The sequence below is a fragment of the Rhinopithecus bieti genome, unplaced genomic scaffold (genome assembly GCF_001698545.2).
Source record: "Rhinopithecus bieti isolate Rb0 unplaced genomic scaffold, ASM169854v2 scaffold_17010, whole genome shotgun sequence".
NCBI classification, from domain to species: Eukaryota; Metazoa; Chordata; class Mammalia; order Primates; family Cercopithecidae; genus Rhinopithecus; species Rhinopithecus bieti.
In genome coordinates this window covers 1,962,526-1,981,758 of record NW_016808932.1, presented here as the reverse complement: position 1 = coordinate 1,981,758, position 19,233 = coordinate 1,962,526, and the positions used below count along the sequence as shown (strand labels likewise).

The following is a 19,233-nucleotide window of genomic DNA, read 5'->3' as shown; positions in this document are numbered from 1 at the left end:
TAAAATCATTCTGCTGTGTAAATGCGCTTCTAATGGGGATCTGTTATAGGTCTCAGGCAGGCAACATGAAAGCTGGCCTTTCAAAATCTGATTAGGTAGATAATGTTTGCAAACATGACGCCTGGCAAAACCAGTCTGATTCTAAGGTAAACTCATTTTGGACATAACTGATGTCTCGCTGAGACAGCTTTTCAAAGCATGTCTGCAAACACTGGACCCCCGGGGATGGTGCGTGCGTGTAGGGGAGGGAAATTCCAGGGTTTAATAATCAAGATGACATACACGCTGCACACTTCTCTTAGAAAGTCACGACGCACAGTACTGTGCGTTACAGGTATGGAGAAACACCACCATAGAGTCGACTGACTTTGTTTAACCTATAACCTTTTTTCCTCCCACATTAATAGGTAGTAACATTACACAGAATCAGTGCTCTGGAGACATTCTGGACACATCGTATACAGCGCAGCCATTCAAATCAACGGCAACAGAACGCACGAAGAACCTGGTTTTCTTTCAAAGCATGAGCAGTTCTCATTTTACAACATGTGTAACTTAACATAATTCAAAAAGTGCAATCTTTGCATGACAACCAGATAATTCTCAGAGGTTACTAGTGAGCTGATAAAATTAACGTTTGGCAACGAGGTCATGGTTTACAGGTAGGCTGTCCGCTCACCAATGCTCAGAAAAATTCAGCAGAACATACTTTTCATATTTAGATCCGAAGAGAGGTGAGAGACATTCTACTCAAGTCATGGCTGGGCTTTCTGTCCCGAAACGAAATTGGGCAGGCCATTTGCGTGGTTTCTCTGGATAAGTTCCATTTATTAATCATTGTACAAAAAAATCTTGGCATTCATTTGAAGAGAAAAGAAGTTGCTATATCCAAATATTTAACATTTTAACATAGTGAAAGTTCGACTTTTATAACAGGGCTTTTTAAAATGGAGAAAAGTTTTGGAAAATTTTTAAAAAGAAACTTATGATTTATTAGAGTACAGGATCCAAAACACGTTTTTTAGAAAAATATAAAGTGCCCAAATACCAACTTACACAGGTGATACAGGCTTCCTGGAGCCCCGTGAAGCATTCATGAAGAAAGACATTTAAAAACAGTCTAGGTACATATTTACAGCTGGGTCAGTAAAGGTAAAACCATCTTTCTTGGCTTTGATGTTTCTAAGAAAAAAGGAAATCAATCAAACCAGAAAACCAACCATTGCAACTCTCAGCATGCTCAGTTTCTTATTAATGCATCTCATTCATATTCATTCCATATTACTGAACTTTCCCCTTTAAATCAGAGTAGTGTACAATCCTCCCAACCTCGGCGGGTCAGGTGCTGTGAGTGCTCACATTTTCAGATGCAGGTTCAAATCCTTCGACTTTGGATTTGACTGATGAGGAACGTGGACAGTGGATAATAGCTAATTCAGGCTGGAGGAGCCAGGGGCCAAATCCCCATCTCTTTCTAGTAACTGCTTAAAGCCTTCCCTTGCTATGAAGTGGTCTCAGGTGGCTTTCCAAACCTCAGTCACCCCAGGGTTTCCAAAGGGTAAACAAGCAGCAGGCATTCAATGTGGGTGAGAATACTGCATGCAGAGGGAAAGACAGGTGCACAGACAGGTGCACAGACAGGCCCCTAATGCCCCATACATTAGAGCAACTGCATCATTTTAAACGCTGAGAGCAAAGTAACTAGGTCCTAACTTCAGAAGTTAGCTTCTACTGATTAATGACGAGATTAGCTCACTTGAGAACCGGCAGGCCGAGAGTTGGGGGAGCTTTGGAGCTGCACGAAGGCGTGCAGTTACTCTGGGCTCAGTTACTAAGAACTTCGGAAAGGAGCCAGTGCCATCTGAACACACAGTCAGGCTTTCCCAAAAGACGCCATAACAGGTTTCATCCTGCTGCTTTCAGGACCCTGGCGGCTTGGAAAAGCAGATTCCAACACACACCTCTCCTTTCACGCAAGTCCAACACTCATCAAATCAAAGACATTCTCTCTCTTTCTAACCTGCCACATTCCAACAGGCCTTGAAGTGACTCTAAGGAATAGCAAGAGGTGTGAAACCACTTTTTTTCCCTTCAAAACCTTTTTTTTTTTTTAAGGTTCGTGATTTTTTTTTTTTCTGATTACAAAAGCAAAACTTCATTTTTTGGTCTTTGGAGACCATGGAGTATGACTTCTAAGAGCAAACATTTAACATCAGATTTGTATGTCTCACTACAAAAAGAACCCATCACTGATGTAAGACCTACTCATGATATTGAAGTAGATTTTTAAAATTAAAAAATAAAAGTAGTCATTTAAAAGGAAGGAATTGTAGATGAATATGGAAAAATCCATTCACAAAGTTCACTATTTGCATTTTCTCAAAGAATTTTATGTAATAAAATAGAAAACTAATGATTTATAGAGATGTGCATAAACTCAAGAGAGGAATATGGAAGGGAAAACTGTGTTATATTCCCATTTAAATTTAAAAAAAAAAGATAAAACACTTGAAATCTGTGTTTCACATATTAGAAAAAAATAAATTCAAATGATTCTAATTACCATTAGCTTGTTAATGTCTCCATCTCTAAGATGCTGCCAAGAGAGCACACAACTTTACCTCTGAATATGCAACTAAATTCAGGGTAAAAAGACACACAGTCCTCACTCGGGACCGAACATGTTCCACAGAGAAATCAGAAGGAAATTATTGCAAATGCATAACCCCATCTGTCCAGCCAAGGAAATGTTCTGAGACAAATGCAGACAAGCGGGGGAATGGAGTGAATACAAAGAATGATTACAGGAGCGTCGACTGTGAGACCTCATGAAGACAGAATGTCACAAACTGTCACCACAGGACAAGCATACAAGCCATGCCACTGACACAGTGCCTTTCAGATTAATTCACTAGTGTAGGCGGAGAGCAACATTGTCTTTGCAGCTGGGGAAGAGCACACGGTATTTAAACTTAGTAGGAGGCAACCAGCACTACTGGTGGAGTGGCTTTCCTGGTGCAGCAGGTCCCGCGGGCTCCGTGGAGACGTCTTCTTCCGGAGTCCCGTTCTCTTGGAAGATAGCAGCAGCAGCAGCAAAGGTGCAATGTCCTCTCTAGACTTTACTCATCTATGCTCTCTTTCTTTGCACTGTAAATATTTTGCACCGTTTCATAGACGAACTCCAGATCTTCTGGATACCGGATCTCCAGCTCTGCGTTCGGGATGTAGTGAGTGCCAGTAAACTCTGAGAAATAGCGTCCCACATCAGGGTGTGAGATTTCTTGAGGCTCCACGTTGTATTCCAAGTTTTCTGTTGGTAAAGAGGCACACGGGCATTCTCATTACAATGTCCACTGCTGCCACGCCTTTCCTCCAGAGAACCTCCCATCACCCCTTCCACGTGGCATTTTTGAGGTAGAGAAGGGAAGACTGAAGACGTTTATGGAGTCAAGAGAGGGTAATGGGACAAGGGCAGCGAGTGGCAATCAGGAGAAGGTGGGTGGTGGCACAGCTACCCCAAGAGCTCCCCCACGGAACAGCAGGATTTTCCTAATCTCTGAGCAGGATGTCTGGCTCCAGCAAAACTCCAAAGGTCTCTTGGGCAGTGGCAAACTGGAGATTCAACAGGTCTCTCTGACTGGACAATGGGACAAGATTATCCCTGCCTGCTCTTTTTTTGGCAGTGGCTAAGTTTCTGAAGCTGTGTTATCACATGGTGACAAGCCTCGTACCTGCCACCCCTCTCCTCAATTCACAGGAGCCCCTCACGCAGACCACACTTTCCACCCGAGCTCTTTCCAACAATGGCTTTCAACAGTGAGCAGCCTCTTTCCAGGGCTGCTGTGAGACTGCGGGATGAGTGGAAGATGGTTTGCGCCTCCAGACCCCATGTGGATATCAGACATTATCATCTGGCCGGGCGTGGTGGCTCAAGCCTGTAATCCCAGCACTTTGGGAGGCCGAGACGGGCGGATCACGAGGTCAGGAGATCGAGACCATCCTGGCTAACACGGTGAAATCCCGTCTCTACTAAAATAAATACAAAAAACTAGCCGGGCGAGGTGGTGGGCGCCTGTAGTCCCAGCTGCTCAGGAGGCTGAGGCAGGAGAATGGCGTGAACCCGGGAGGCGGAGCTTGCAGTGAGCGGAGATCCGGCCACTGTGCTCCAGCCTGGGCGACAGAGCGAGACTTCGTCTCAAAAAAAAAAAAAAAAAAAAACAGACATTATCATCTGTACCATCTCTTGGGAAAACCATGCTACCTCTTCTCCCTGTTCTCTATTTCGCCACTAGAGAAAGAGAAAATAAAGCTGGGGCAGTGGCTTACACCTGTAATCCCAGCACTTTGGGAGACCAAGGCGGGAGGATCACCTGAGGTCAGGAGTTCGAGACCAGCCTGACTAACATGGTGAAACCCTGTCTCTACTAAAAATTCAAAAACTAGCCAGGCATGGTGGTGTACTCCTGTAGTCTCAGGTACTCAGAAGGCTGAGGCAGGAAAATCCATCGAACCTGGGAGGTGGAGGTTGCAGTGAACTGAGATTATGCCATTGCACTCCAGCCTGGATGACAAGAACAAAACTCCATCTCAAAAAAATAAATGAAAGAAAAGAAAAGAAAAAAGAAAAGAAAGAGAAAGAAAGGAGGGAGGGAGGGAGGGAGGGAAGGAAGGAAAGAAGGAAGAAAGAGAGAGAGAAAGAAAGAGAAAATAAGACCGGAGGGCCAGGCGCGGCGGCTCATGCCTGTAATCCCAGCACTTTGGGAGGCTGAGGCAGGGGGTCATGAGGTCAGGAGTTTAAGACCAGCCTGGCCAAGATGGTAAAACTCCATCTCTACCAAAAATACAAAAATTAGCCAGGCCTGGTGGCAGGCGCCTGTAATCCCAGTTACTTGGGAGGCTGAGGCAGAGAATTGCTTGAACCCAGGAGGCAGAGGTTGCAGTGAGCCAAGATCACACCACTGCACTCCAGCCTGGGCAACAGAGCGAGACTCCATCTCCCAAAAAAAAAAAAAAAAAAAAAAAAAGAGAGAGACAATACAGGCAAGGTATTCGAAAGGCTTGGTTTCCCACCTCCCAAGAATAACTGGAACAAGGCTCCTCTACAGGGCCAGTTAAAGGACGGTGCTTTGTGCACCCTTCTTTGCTGTCCACGGAGGCCTGGCCCAAGACTGGGTGTGGCCCGATTCAGAAGAAGCCCAGCCATGCCCTCCATGACCTAGCACCGGAAGGGAGCTGGGCTGGGCAGATCCTCCTATTGTGACTGTGTCCCCAGGGCACCCCAGTTCCAATCACTCCGAAGCCATCCTTGGCACTGCCCATCACCCGAATGAACGCAAGTGGGTCTATGAATGAATACCGGTAAAGCCAACAGATGAGCTTACCGACACAAACTGTGTGGCCTATTATGTCTTAAACAGCTGGGTTAAACGCTCTGAAAAACAAAGTCAGGGCATCAGAGGCCCTGCATCCCCAAAGTACACAGGAAGAACGCAGGCATCTTTCTGAAGCACTGACTTTAACTGGTATTTGTCTTTGGGGAGGGGGGGAAAGAGTTGTAGGACTCAACTTGCAGGGTTTTTTTTTAACCACAAAACAGGAGGAGCTGAAGAAATGTGCTAATATGTTGTTTTAGGCTGTTTCTGCAGACTGTGACCAGGGACAGAACTGTCTGAACAAATCAGTACCACTGAGGAAGTCAGACACGTCATGTGCAGAGATGAATGTATGGAGGCTGTTTACCTGAACAGTACTTATGCTAGAAAAATGGAAGAGCTGTGTAAACGAGTGTGGGCCACTGTGTGAATAAATGATGGCACACTAATTCAGCAAAGCAGGAGGCGGCCATGAAAATGAGCAACCTGTTTGTAAGATCCTCCAAGAAACGCGGGGGTAGAAAGGCTGTACCACTTAGAAAGGGCCTGGAAGGCCACGGATCAGGGGTTGTTCCATGATGTGGCACAGTGACAGAGTTTAAACTGGGTACTTACAATGTGCCAGACCCCACAGTGGCATCACAGGCACCCTCGCCAAGTAACCCTCGAAGGAGCCCCCTTCTGCTTTTGAGTGGGCTGCCCAAGGATTTAACCCCAGACTCAAACCAGACAGTCCCTTTCCAGAGCTGAAGGGAACCAGACAAAAGAAAAACCCAACAGTCAGGAGACAGCAGGCAGGGAGGGGCTGGGTAGACTTAGAGAACGCCGCTGCCCCCAAAAGGACGCTCCAGCCCACGTTACACAGAAGAGCTTGTGGTTTCAGGACCTCCCACTTTTTCCAGAAGGAAACTGAGTCATCCACTAACTCTGATCTCTCTACTGTCACCAGTAGGTCTCTAGGGATGATTTTCTCTTGGGAAAAATCAATAAATGTTAAAAAAAAAAATGCTGCAAATGTTTCAAAATGCCACTGGCTAAGATGCCCTTTCCTGTCCACCCACTGCTGCCACCTCCCTCTTCACATCCAGTGACAGAAGGAATCAACTAGCAAAGCGTATCTTCCTTGAGGAGGCTTGTGGTGACATGACCACGACCCAGTATCTTAACCAGGCCAGCTGTCAGGGCCCTGGCCTTTGGACTTCCTATTCTTTTTTGTAGAGACAGGGTCTCGCTACGTTGCCCAGGCTGGTTTCAAACTCCTGGGCTCAAATGATCCTCCTGTCGTGGCCTCCCAAAGTGTTGGGATTCCAAGTGTGAGCCACCACACCTGGCCATGTTTGGATCGTCTGGCAGAGCTGCACAGAAATAGCAGAGGGAGAGTCAAGATTCTTGGAATACCATCGAGACAAAATCCGCTTTGCTCTAAGGGAACCACTGTTACCTGTCATTGGTAAGCAGGACATAGATATCTGAAGTACAGAGAATTCAAGCAGGTAGTTTAGAACAATTGCTTTGTTGCCAGTTCGTCTGGAGCAATAGTTCTCATCTGGGGGCTCTTTTGCTACCAAAGGGACATCTGGTAAGGTCTGCAGACATTTTTGGTTGTTGTAATTGAGAGCTGCTGCCAGCTTGTAGTGGGTGGAGGCCAGGGATGCTGCTAAGTACCCTACAACGCAGTTCCCTTCAGCTCCCCACAAATGGCTATCTTGACCAAAATGTTACTAGTGCTGGGCTGAGAAGCCCTGCTCCAGAGCCGCAGCCCTGGAAGTGTTTCAGCATTGTTCCCTTCTCCTCCACATTTTCCTTTCTACGTATTATAGAGGAACAGCCTGGTGTTAGTAACATTCAGCTTCTGTTGGGAGGAGGAAGGAAGGGGAAACTCAGGCTATCATCCACAGATCTGCCAGGGCAACGTGACCCAACAGCTACCGCACAGAATTCTGAACATGGGCCCAGAACGAGGTACATGCAAAGTCCAGGCAGGGACAGTGGGAAACCAGGCGACAGGTAAATGACAGTCCACGAGGGCGCTCCCAGCCCCACTCCTGGCTGTTAGAGAGAAAGAAGGACTGGATTTGGTGCATTTACTGGCCGGGGCTCCTAGCTTGCTAAGAAGCAGAACAGGAAAAAAGTAACAACATAATGAAGTTGGCGCCTACGTATTATGAAAGAAAAATAAATGCCAATCCACTAAGAAGATTTTCACAAAGTTTACTTTTAAGAAAAATGATAAATCTAAGTAACACAAAACTTAATTGAGTAAAACATGAACCAGGCAGAAAAGGTTTTTCAGAAAAGTTTTTTTTAACCACAAAACAGGAGGAGCTGAAGAAATGTGCTAATATGTTGTTTTAGGCTGTTTCTGCAGACTGTGACCAGGGAAAAAGAAAAGACTGTGACCAGGGAAAAGAAAAGAAAATTTTCAGAAAAGTTCTGAAAATCTTGAGGAATCTTCCTGGATTCTCTTCAAGTTTTCAGAAAAATCTGTCTGCTTATTTTAAATTTTCAGCTACCCCAAAATATATGAATAAATACTATGGAAACAGCACCCAAGTCCTGTGTGGGCACCTGTCCTGTCCTGATCCGGTCCTCCTCTCCAAGAGAAAAGCACCATTGGTGTGAGTGTGTCTTTTCAGTCCTCCTATGAGGACTCCTATGAGCACATACATATGCAGCTAGATACCCGAAGTATACTTAAAATTTGGTATTGCTTTATGTGCTTTATACTTAGAATACTTACACAAAACATATTCTAAGCACTCGCCCGCAACTGGCTTATTCAATTGCAGCTTAGTATTCATTCCAGTCTGCATAGACCCCAGGCTACTAGAAGAGTTCTTATGAGTGACAACTGTCTTGCTATTTTAACGAGGGGGCCACAGGCCTCCTTGTACACGTGTGGAGGAATCGAGGTGGAACTGCTAGGCTGGAAGAGAATGCGTGCTTGAGATTTTTACAATTTGAAAGCCAGGGCCAAAGCATCCTCTGACATATTTGTGCCTCTTAACACAACCCCGCCCCCATGCAGGTGATCCCCATTCACCTCACCACACTTGCCAGCAGGTACAGCTGGCCATGGACCGTGTGTGTGTGTGTGTGTGTGTGTGTCGGGCAGGGAGGCCTGTCTGGGTGGAAAGCTGAGTTTGGAAGTATCAAATAAGTTATGGAAAAGGGAACCAACGTTTGTCGAGGACAGGCCATGTACCAAGCATCATACGAGGTGCTTTATCATACAGACAAAACTTAAGAACGAGATTTTCACACGGTAGCTGAATTGCTGGCTTTCCAATACAGCTGCTGACCTAGACTCGGGTAGTTGAATTCCTGGCCTTCCAATACGGCAGCTGACCTCGGCTCGGAGCCTCTGAGAAGCCCGGAAGGAGGCGGGACAGGAGCGGCATTCTCCCACCCAGGGCCATCAAAGTATCAAAGCGCGCCCCCTAGTGGGAACACAACATCACACACATGCAAGATGCCGGACATCCCATTAGGGATTTAGGTGAACACACTGGGGGAAGAATCCTCTTCATTGTACAAACTAAAACTATTTGAAGATGTCATATATGTATGTGATTTCTAATTCACTCTTCACCTTTCTGTGCAGAGCTAGTAATTAGAAAAGCATTATGAATGGGTTCTACCTGGGCTAATAGGATCACTGGAGTCAATGGCTGAAAATTTAGATCAAGAAAATTTTTTAAAATATATTTCATAAAACACATTAATCCAGAAATGTTCAAAACATATTTAATATGTGTTTTAAAATTTGGCCTTTCACTGGCTAAAAATGGGCAAATGTGAGCATAAAATTGTCCCACATGATTATAACACATTGAATAAATAAAAATCCAGGAATCTATGGCAGAGACAAGGGCAGGGGAAGAGAGATAGGGAGAGGGAAGGGAGAGGCAGGGAGGAAGAAGAAAGCTCTTGTTCATTGAAGTAGAGAGAACAACAGTGGTGGCAAAATAACCACTTGGCAATTCTCATATAAAGATTTAGGCAAGGTTATTCAAAAAGTGCTAGAACCACAATGTTCAAGGTCAGTGGGGAACAGGATCTTCACAGGACGCCACAGAGTGCCCACGTGGATTTCTTCATTGAAATAGTGAGTTACTATCTTAGCCAAGTGACGGAACTCAGCATCACTCACACAGGGCTCCTGATGAGACCCAGTGGGAAGCACGCGGCGAGGGATGTGAAGTATCCTCCCCAAGAATTCTTATCCTCATCTAATCAGGACTCAGACTTCACTTCCAGCTGGCAGACATCATACAGTTAAGGAACCAATGAGAGAAATCCAAAATGTTATACAATTTACAAGACAATGGCCAGGCACAGTGGCTCACACCTGTAATCTCAACACTTTAAGAGGCCGAAGTGGGCAGAATGCTTGAATCCAGGAGTTTGAGACCAGCCTGGGCCACATGGTGAACCCCGTTTCCACAAAAACACAAAAAATAGCCAGGTGTGGTGGCACATGCCTGTAGTCCCAGCTACTTGGGAGGCTGAGGTGGGAGGATCACTTGAGCCCAGGAGGTTAAGGCTGCAGTGACTCAGGTTTGCACCACTGCACTGGATTCTTCAAAAAGTCAAAGTCATATGAAGAAGGGGAAAAAAGATGAAGAATGAGGAACTGTCTTTAATAAGACAGACTAAAGAGAAAAAAACAACCAAATGCAGCGAATGAAATCTGGTTGGATCCTGATTTTAAAAAACCAGCAAAAAATAGGCATAAGGTTATTTTGTGACAATTGAGAAATTTGAAAACTATTAGATATTATAAAATAATTATTTGTTAGGTATGATACTGTAATTGCGGTTATGCAGAGGAATCTTCTTATACTTAGACATAATTCAGTATTTAGGTCATGTCTGCAATATTCTTTCAAATGGTGCAGGAAAAAAGTCAAGTCTCTATAGATAAAGCAAATATGGGAATCATTCACTGTTGAATCGACTGGAGGGTAAACGGGGGTATCTGATGTATTCTTTTAACTGTTCCACGTGTTTGAAAATGCTCTTCATCCAAACTTCCTATATATATATATATAAAAAAGCCTCTCATTCATGACACACTTTCCCCTCATCTCACAGCTGTGTGTCTGTTTACTGCTGTCTCTCTCCGGGATGGATTCCCTCCCCCAGCTGAATGCGAGCCTCTCCGAGGGGTGTGGCATGGGAGCTGGGACACATCGTGGGCAAGCAGGAACTTCACATTCACCGAGCTCCCCAAGCTCACACTGGGCGAGGGGGGCAGAGCATTCAATAGGAAACAGCGGATGTGAAAGACAGGGAAGGACAGGGTGTCACGAAGTGCAGAGTGGGAACAAATGACCTGACCTCAAGGGGCAGGGAAGGGGCAGGGGTGAGAAGAGCTTCTGGAAGGAAGTGACAGGAAACCAGCAGGTGAGGCAGGGAAACCTATCAGTCAGGGGCAGCCAACTGTGTGAAGTCGTGCGAGCAAGAATGATGACTTCAAGGAAGATGAGCGGAAGTGGGCGGGAGTATGCTGGGGGTGGGAACCGTGCTGGGGCTGTAAGGGGAAGGCCAGATCCCTAGGGCCTGGTAAAGCATTCCGGACTGCCTGCCGATGAGAAACTCCTAACGGTCAGTCAATTCAAGCAGCAAGTGGCCGGGGACACGCTAGGAAGATCCTCTTGCTGTTGCTAAGGAAAATGCTTGGTTGAGGACAGGCCTGGAGGCAGGTGCCAGTTAGGAAGTAGGCAAGCAGAGACCACCGGAATGGAAATGCGAGACACATGAGGAGACAGCCGTGGGTGTGTAGACAGATGTGTGGCGAGGGCGAGGGGAGATGAGCGAGACCCAGCCCCCATGTGGTGTCACTCAGTGAGATGGGCAGGCACAGTGAGATGGGCAGGCACAGTGAGATGGGCAGGCACAGTAAGATGGGCAGGCAGGAGCAGCGGGGATATGGGGGCAGCACAAAGCGTTCATGCTTTTTCTTTCTTTGCAGAGATAATCGAGTTACAACAATGGGTTCAGTGAGTCGGGGTAAGAACAGTGGAGAGAAGACCCCCGAGAGACCTCCAAGCACACATGGGGGCTGTCACAGAGGTGGGCACAGAGCTCAGAGAAGAGCTTGGGACGGAAACACGGCTTTGGAAGTCACCAGCATATCCACAGACACCCCAAGGGGGAAAGAGATGAGGGCCCAGAGGAGAGTCCCCTGGAGAGGGAGGACCCTGCAGACAGCCACATATCAGACATGTTGGGGGGCACCCGCCCCTCAGCCGAGGACTCAGAGTCCCTCAGGAAACGCTTGCTGACGGAGTGCTGATGGAACTGCCAGGAGAAGACGGGAACTAGCATAGTGTAGAAACAGCTTGGAAGTTCTAAGAATTTTCTAAGTCTCTACATTTTAAATTCCAGAAGGCAATCTGCTAACATTACCCATAATCATTTAGTTCTATCTCAATTTAAGAGATGATAAAACTGACAACCAGATATTTTTTCAGTAATGACAATTTTATGACTAAACCTTACATTGCATGTTCACCTAGATATGATAAGAGATCAACTTCTGAAGTGAACAAATCACAACCCCTAAAACCAAATACTTAAGATCATCCCTAAACAGTGGATAATGATGCCATGTGGTATAGCCATAGACACTGGCCCACAGTGTTGTTGAAAAGAAAATGCTCCTTTATTCTTGTGAACGCCGTATGTTGTAGGGTATCAAGCACTTACCAGGTGACTTGTGCTAGTATCAATGGCCCAGGGAATCAGTCAATAATTTCCAAATCATGTGTTGATTTTTAGAGATTGTTTATATTCAACACAGCTTCAAAAGTTTAATAATATCCCCGTTGGTGCCTCCATCTGCCACAGGGAGCATATAAACCCCTTACACCGTCCCCATCACACTGAGGCAGGGCAAGCAACCTGTAGTCTCAACAAACATTTCTCTTGATGCTGCCGTTCCAGGGGATCCTTTCAGTTTCTGATGAATTGACAATAATCATTATTTTCCAGCCTTTTTGAGATGAGATCTCACTCTGTCGCCCAGACTGGAGTGCAGCAACACAATGATTATAGCACACTGCGGCCCTCACTTCCCAGGCCCGAGTGATCCTCCTAACCCAACTTCCTGAATAGCTGGGACCACAGGTGTACACTATTCTGCCTAATTCTTAATTTTTGTGTAGAGATGGGGTCTCGTTGTGTTGTAGCTGGGAACACAGGTGCACATGACTCTGCCTGGCTAATTTTTCAATTTTTTGCAGATATGGGGTCTTGCTGTGTTGCCCAATCTGGTCTCAAACTCCTGAGCTCAAGCAATAATCCTGCCTCACCCTCCCAAAGTGCTGGAATTACAGGTGTGAGCCAGGTGTGAGCAACCTCACCTGGCAATTTCCAGCCTTTTAGAAACTTCTGAGATTTTTATACATCCCATATTTTGATTATTGGATTTATCAGAACATAATATTGAGTTAGGTCAAACCTCATGTTTTAGGCCAGACACGAGCAGGTACAGCATGATGGATAAGGAGGAGGCTCTCTGTTAAGCTGCCTGGCTTCAAATTGTGTTCTGTAAGTTAAAATTTCAATGGCTTTCCTGTGCTTCAGTTTCCTCATCTAGAAAATGATGATGTTTCTCAAATGGAGTTAATATACATTAGAATGATGCCCGTCACAGAATGGCACTACGTTAGCATTCACGTTCATTTTTATTAATAAATGTGAACTATTAATTAATCAATGTGAATGCTTTGATAGACACTACAATGAATTCATCCTATTAAGTGGAGGTTAAATTCAACAGGAACAAAGAGAAGGGAGACGCACACTGAAGGCATTCTTGTCTCTCACCGGCTTCCACAGGCTCCTCCGTCAGTCTCCACCTCAGTCTTGCCCTGGGCTGGCACCTGCCGGGGCGGCAGTGGCCCAGACGCCTACCCAAACTTACCGCACACTTGCGGGCGCTCAGGTGTTCCCAGGGCCGCCCCACAGGTGGCCACACGAGGGCGTCTCCGGCGTCAACCGGCAGCCAAAGCCTCGGGAGGCCAGGGGTCAGTAGGGGGCCCCCCCAGTGTTCACCAGGTTCCCTCCTTGTATGGAAGGAGCCGAGAGCAGAGTCCAGGAGGCAGGACTTACAGGAATTTGACTGGCATCGACAATGGCCAATCAGATGAGAGCTGGCAACAGCGCTGGCATAGGGTTCCGGCTGTGGGAGTGGAGGCCCTGGGGGAGGGCGGGAGTGACTACTGACCCCTCGCCAGGGCTGCACCTGTGCAGACCCAGCCACGTTTAGCTGACTGTGGGCCCGAAGGAGGCTGGCCATGGGGCGTCAGCCGCCTCTGAAGGCACCGATGGCCCACGCCCACAGTACCTACCCGAGGGCTCAGACGTATGCTGAAAACAGGCCCACGGGGCCACTGGTGCAAGCGGAACCCGCCACTTACCTTGGGCTGCGTATCGACAGGAGCCGTCCTCCACCAGCACGTTATAGAAAGGCTGGTGGTGGCCGTGCGGTAGGCTGTGGACGTTCATGTTCCGGATCCACTCGTGTCCCATCATGCAGGTGGGGTCCCAGCCGTAGATCACACAGTTATAGCCATACCTAGTTAACACAGGAGGCACAGTCAGTCCCTGTGGACCGGGCGCAACAACCTACAGACGACCACGTGGCTTCTCTCAGCTCACATCCTCAGTTACCTGCTTTACTCCACATGAATCTTTTCTCAGGACAGCCCTGACCCCTTTTATAAACACTTATTATCATCAACATAGCACTTTATCTGGAAAAGAATAAACTTTTCAACAAAAAGTGATTAGATGACAACTGGTCACCCAAAAGAAAAAGGTATGGGGACCTGGCCTAACAACAGCACACCAAATTCGATTCTCAGGACAATGAAGACTCAGGTGATAAATGCAGAACTTCTAAAACAGAAAGTATCTTCATGCTCAGGATAGGGAAGATTTGTTAAAACAAGGCACTAAAAATACAGCCCGTAAAGGAAACGACTAACCAATTTGACATCACTAAAACCAGGAGACTAACAAATCCTGATTCAAACATTTAAAAGTATGAGACAACTGGGGATATAGGAACCCTCACTAGATACTGCATGAAGTTAAGGAACTGGGGTTTTTTAGATGTGATAACAAGATGTTAAATATTAAAAGACCGAGAGAGAAGGAGAGAGCGCCCCTGCCTTTTAGAGGTACATACTGAAATCGCTATAGGTGAAATGGCATCTGGCACTTACGTCAATTAACCCAGAAAGGTAGGTCTGGAGGGTGCAGGGGAGAGTAAGATCCACCCCGTATGGAAGCTGTTAAGGCTGGATGACAGGAACACCACCTGGTTCCTTACAGTCCTTTCTCTCTTATAAATCTTTGCAAATTTCCATTTAAAAGTAAAAAAAAAAAAATGCAATAAAGAATGAAAACCACCTGCCAAAAACTGGGAAAAGACATTTGCAACTTATCCTCATGTAGCGACTGATACACAGAACAACAACTACGTATCAACAGGGAGGACTAATAATTCAATTGAAAAAAATACACAAAATGGGCCGGGTGCCATGGCTCATGCCTGTAATCCTAGCACTTTGGGAGGCCAAGACGGCAGATCACTTTAGTCAGGAGTTAGTGACGAGCCTGGTCAACATGGTGAAACCCTGTCTTTACTAAAACACAAAAAATTAGCCAGGCGTGGTGGTGCGTGCCTGTAGTCCCAGCTACTTGGGAGGCTGAGGCAGGAGAATCGCTTGAACCCAGGAGGCAGAGGTTGCAGGTGAGGTGAGATCGCACCACTGCACTCCAGCCTGGGCAACAGACCCAGACTCCACCTCCAAAGGAGAAAAAAAACAAAAAAAACCAAAAAAAACCAAAAAAACAAAAAACCCGAAATGTTTGAAGAGGTGCTTAATAAAAGGAAACTTGGAACTTGGGTAGCCAGTAAATATATGAAAAGAACCTCAACGTGCTTAGTAACCCAGGAAACAAATGAAAACCACAGTGAAACACTATTTGCCATTTCTCACGTAAGTACACTTTTAAAGGTCTGGCAATAGCACCAGGCGAGAATAAGAACTCTAGGCTCCTAGCATACTGGTGGGATGTAAACTGCTCCAATCATTTTGGATACAGTTTAATTTTGCCTGGTAAATAGACTATGTGCCTATCAGATTTGAAGAGCCTGAGATTAAGTGACAAGACATAAGAACAATGAGGAAATGAGAGAAAAAACTTGTGGCTTACAAAGTGACTTCCATGTTCCCAAAGAGAGAAGGGCCAAACATCTAAAGGCCGCTAAAAACACCAGAAGCTCTCTCAGGAAAGTAAGCTGCTGCTTAAACAAACACAAAGCTCAAAGACATGGTTCAAAAACAAAAAAAAAGAGGTTCAGCGTTCTGTCTTCCCCAAGGTGCACACTCGGGGGATAAGTGATCCAGTCGGTTCCTCCTCCACTGTGCCCCGGGGGCTCACCAGGTGCGTGTGTGTCTCCGCAGCCCCTGTGGAAGGGACACCACAGGACAGACAATCCCGGGCACTCACCTCTTATGCTTCATAATGAGCCCGATGGAGTAGCAGACATCTCTGTGCTTCTCATCGGAGCGCAGCTTCACCTCCACACCCACCTCCTCTTTTTTGCGCTCAATGTGCTCTAGAGTGTGCTGCACCAGGTAGCCCACCGCCCCGTGCTGCCCCGGGTCTAGGGTTTGGATGTGCTGGAGGATGTCAAGCACCTTCAAGACAAGACAGAAAGACTAAAAGATAATATTTTCAGCTAGGCCTTTTCTTTTTTGCGGCGAGGGATTTAGACCTACCTACGTAACCTAACAAAAGACCACAAGGGGTGGCTGTGCCCTGATGGCCCCAGTCCAGGTCTCTGGACCATTCTCTGATGGACCGCCACCAAATTGGCACTGCATATGCCCAGGGTTGGGCTCGACTGTAACACCGGCAGCTGGCCCAGGACACCCCAATTCAACCCGTGTGCACCTGAGGAGTTCTTTGGAAACCAGTGTGCTGGGGTAAGCGCTGGGGACGCAGGCGAGGGCCCACCACCTAGGGCACTCTGGATAAGGCGGGCTCCAACAGCACCTAGCATGCTTGGTTGGCGTGGGAAATGGGAGAATCCATGTTTTTCCAACACACAGGAACAATTTTCGCTTGCCACTCATGCATTCAGAGGGGAAAAAATGCCAAATTGCCTTAATCGAGACCAAGAGGATGTTTGACACAACTGCCTCAGTGCTGGAAAAGATGGAAAAGTCACGAAGCGGGCACCAAATGGATGCATTCGTTGAGTTTATGAAGCTATACTAGAAGGAGGGAGCCACGTATATCAATAGAGTTCTAAAATCCCGCTGGTCACTTCAATGGTCTTAACTCATATGGTATTTCGTATTCAGCAGGCAGCAGGAGAAACTACATCTATGCAGAGAGGTTAAACTAGTAGCAAAGAGTAGCAGGCCTGTCTGACTCCACTATTACCGCCTGTACTGCACACAGTACCTCTGTGGAAAAAACTCCAAGCTTAAAAAGACACAGACATACAATTATTTCACACCCATTATGTTTACAGCCCTTAGCATAGTGTTTCTGACAAGGTTCTCCTTCCAATTTACTGAGTCCTGGATTACAGCCTACTTAGTGCATAAAGCAACCTGTACTCTAGGCCCAGACCTGTCAGACTAGCTGGTGTTTTTACCTCTGAATTCCTTTCTCAGCTTATCAAATCATGAATAATCACTGTCCTATTTGCTGATGCACTGTGAGCCTGTCAAAGTATTGTGAACACTCCAGTTTTATGCACCATGTTATCTTGCCTTTCAGACTGAGACGTGCTGGACCTCACCATTTACTGAACACTATTCTCTGCTGGTCACTGTGCTAAGGCCATCACGTTTTTTGTTTCACTTAATCCTTCCCATTTGACGGTCAGTAATTTCTTGACCTTAAATTGGGAGGATTAAGTGGAAAAAAAAAAAAAAAGCTTTTAATCACTGCCACTTCCAGAAGAGGACTCAGACTTAGTGAAGTGACTGGCCCGGGGTCACAGGGTGGTGGAGAGGTGGAGTGAAGCTGTGGCCCTGGGTGTGAAGATCAACTCTTGGTCTCAACCAGTGTCATATACCCTAGCAAGAGTAGGAGCATTTTTAATTAACTACTACAAAAAGTTCCAAACACATAAAAATGGACGAAACGATATAATCCCAAGTACCCCAAACCCAGTTTTGACAAGAATCAACAGCCAGCCAATCCCCCTGTGCCTCCACTTCCAGCCGGGCACTTTTAATTCTGGGACACTCGCTGCATTTACCCTCTACTTCAACAGGAAGCGCCTTCTGACAGTGCCTGCATAATGGCTGTCCTTGTGGCCTGCCAGAGTTCCAGCAAGCTGCTTTCTCTGCCCCTCCGCTGTGTTCCACACACACAGCTCCCCTTCTCTCCTAGCAGCCACCTCCCCACCAGATAAGTAAAACAGTCAGAACTTGGTATCATCAGAGAACAGAGGAAGTCTAGATAAGGTCAAGGATAATTAACCCCACTTTCGCTGGGTGTGTGGCTGAGGGCGAAGGGAGAGGGCAGAAACGAAGACACTGCACCTCGGGGCCTGGCGTATTTGCAGACAGTGCTGACCCAGGCACCATGCTGTCCCCACCAAATACTCTAGGCCTAGAAAGCCACAGGATCACCACTTCTGGGGTGGAGATCCTGGATTGGGGTCTATTACCCATGATGCATTTCCCTATATTGCTCTTCTCCCTCTAGCCTAGGGGTTGGCAAACTTTTTCTGTAAAGGGCTGGAGAAGTGACAGCAGGCTTTGGGGGCCACACAGTCCCTGATTTAACTACTCAACTCTGCCACTGTAGCTTGAAAAAAGCTACAGATAATAAGTAAACAAACACGACTTATTCACAAAAACAGGCTTTGTTAATCTGGCCCACAAGCCGTAGTTTGCGGGCCCCTGCTCTGTCTCTGAATTCCAGGTTCCCTCTAAGGTTCTCTCTGCAGTTCTTGGCTCTGCTTTCTTGATATCCATTGTCTGTGGGATCCGCTACTTCTGGGGCTTCAGTTACCAGATGCTAATGCTGGGAGCTCCTGCTAAAGGCTACTGGGCATCTGCACTTGATGGCTTCAGGTTAGGACGAATGCAACATACCCCACAGAAAATACTCTCCTACTACCAAAACAAGCCTGTTCTCCAAATACCTACTTTCAGAGTGGCATAAACTGCCCCCATGTTGAAAAATCTGGACATCCCCTTTGAATCTTCTTTATTCATATCTAATGAAGTTCTGCCACTTTTTTTTTTTTTGAGACAGGGTCTCACTCTGTCACCCAGGCTGGAGTACAGCCTTGGCCTTGACCTCCCAGGCTCAGGCGATCCTCCCACTTCAGCCTCCCGAGTAGCTGGGACTACAGGCATGTGCCACCACACATAGCTACTTTTTGTATTTTATTTTGGTAGAGACTGGGTTTTGTCATGTTGCTCAGGTTGGTCTCAAACTCCTGGCCTCAAGTGATCCACCTGCCTCTGCCATCCCAAGTGCTGGGATGACAGGCGTGAGCCACCACACCTGGCAGTCATTTCTTAATTATTCATTAAAAAAAATTTTTGCGTTCCTATCATGGGCCATGAATTGTGTTGAGAGCATGGGGAAGGCGACAGTTAGGAACAAGACCTGGTCCTTGTCCTTAAAGAACATGTTCTAATGGAGACGGATGACGGAGCAGCAGTTACCAGAGACTGGATGAAGCTCTAGGAAGGGCAAGCACAGGAACGACGGGAAAACGTGACCTGGCCACGCACAGGAACCAAGGAAGGGGTTTCGGAGGAGGCAGAAGTCTAAGCTGGCAGCTGGGCAGAAGTAA

The 19,233-nt window shown here is 46.6% G+C and overlaps 1 protein-coding gene across 2 annotated transcripts in view; it reads right to left on the bottom strand.

Annotated features, from left to right (window-relative positions):
• Positions 1-804: 804 nt before the first annotated feature.
• FBXO21 (F-box protein 21) overlaps positions 805-19,233 on the bottom strand; it is a 49,548-nt gene continuing 31,119 nt past the window's right edge. The window contains exons 10-12 of one of the 2 annotated variants that reach the window (XM_017887873.1): positions 15,906-16,096; positions 13,802-13,959; positions 805-3,310 (exon numbers count right to left, since the gene is read on the bottom strand). In XM_017887873.1, the coding sequence (XP_017743362.1) occupies positions 3,120-3,310; positions 13,802-13,959; positions 15,906-16,096 (540 nt within the window). In that variant the 3' untranslated portion in view covers positions 805-3,119. The remainder of the gene's footprint in view (positions 3,311-13,801; positions 13,960-15,905; positions 16,097-19,233) is intronic. The other variant, XM_017887874.1, reaches the window with a different exon arrangement.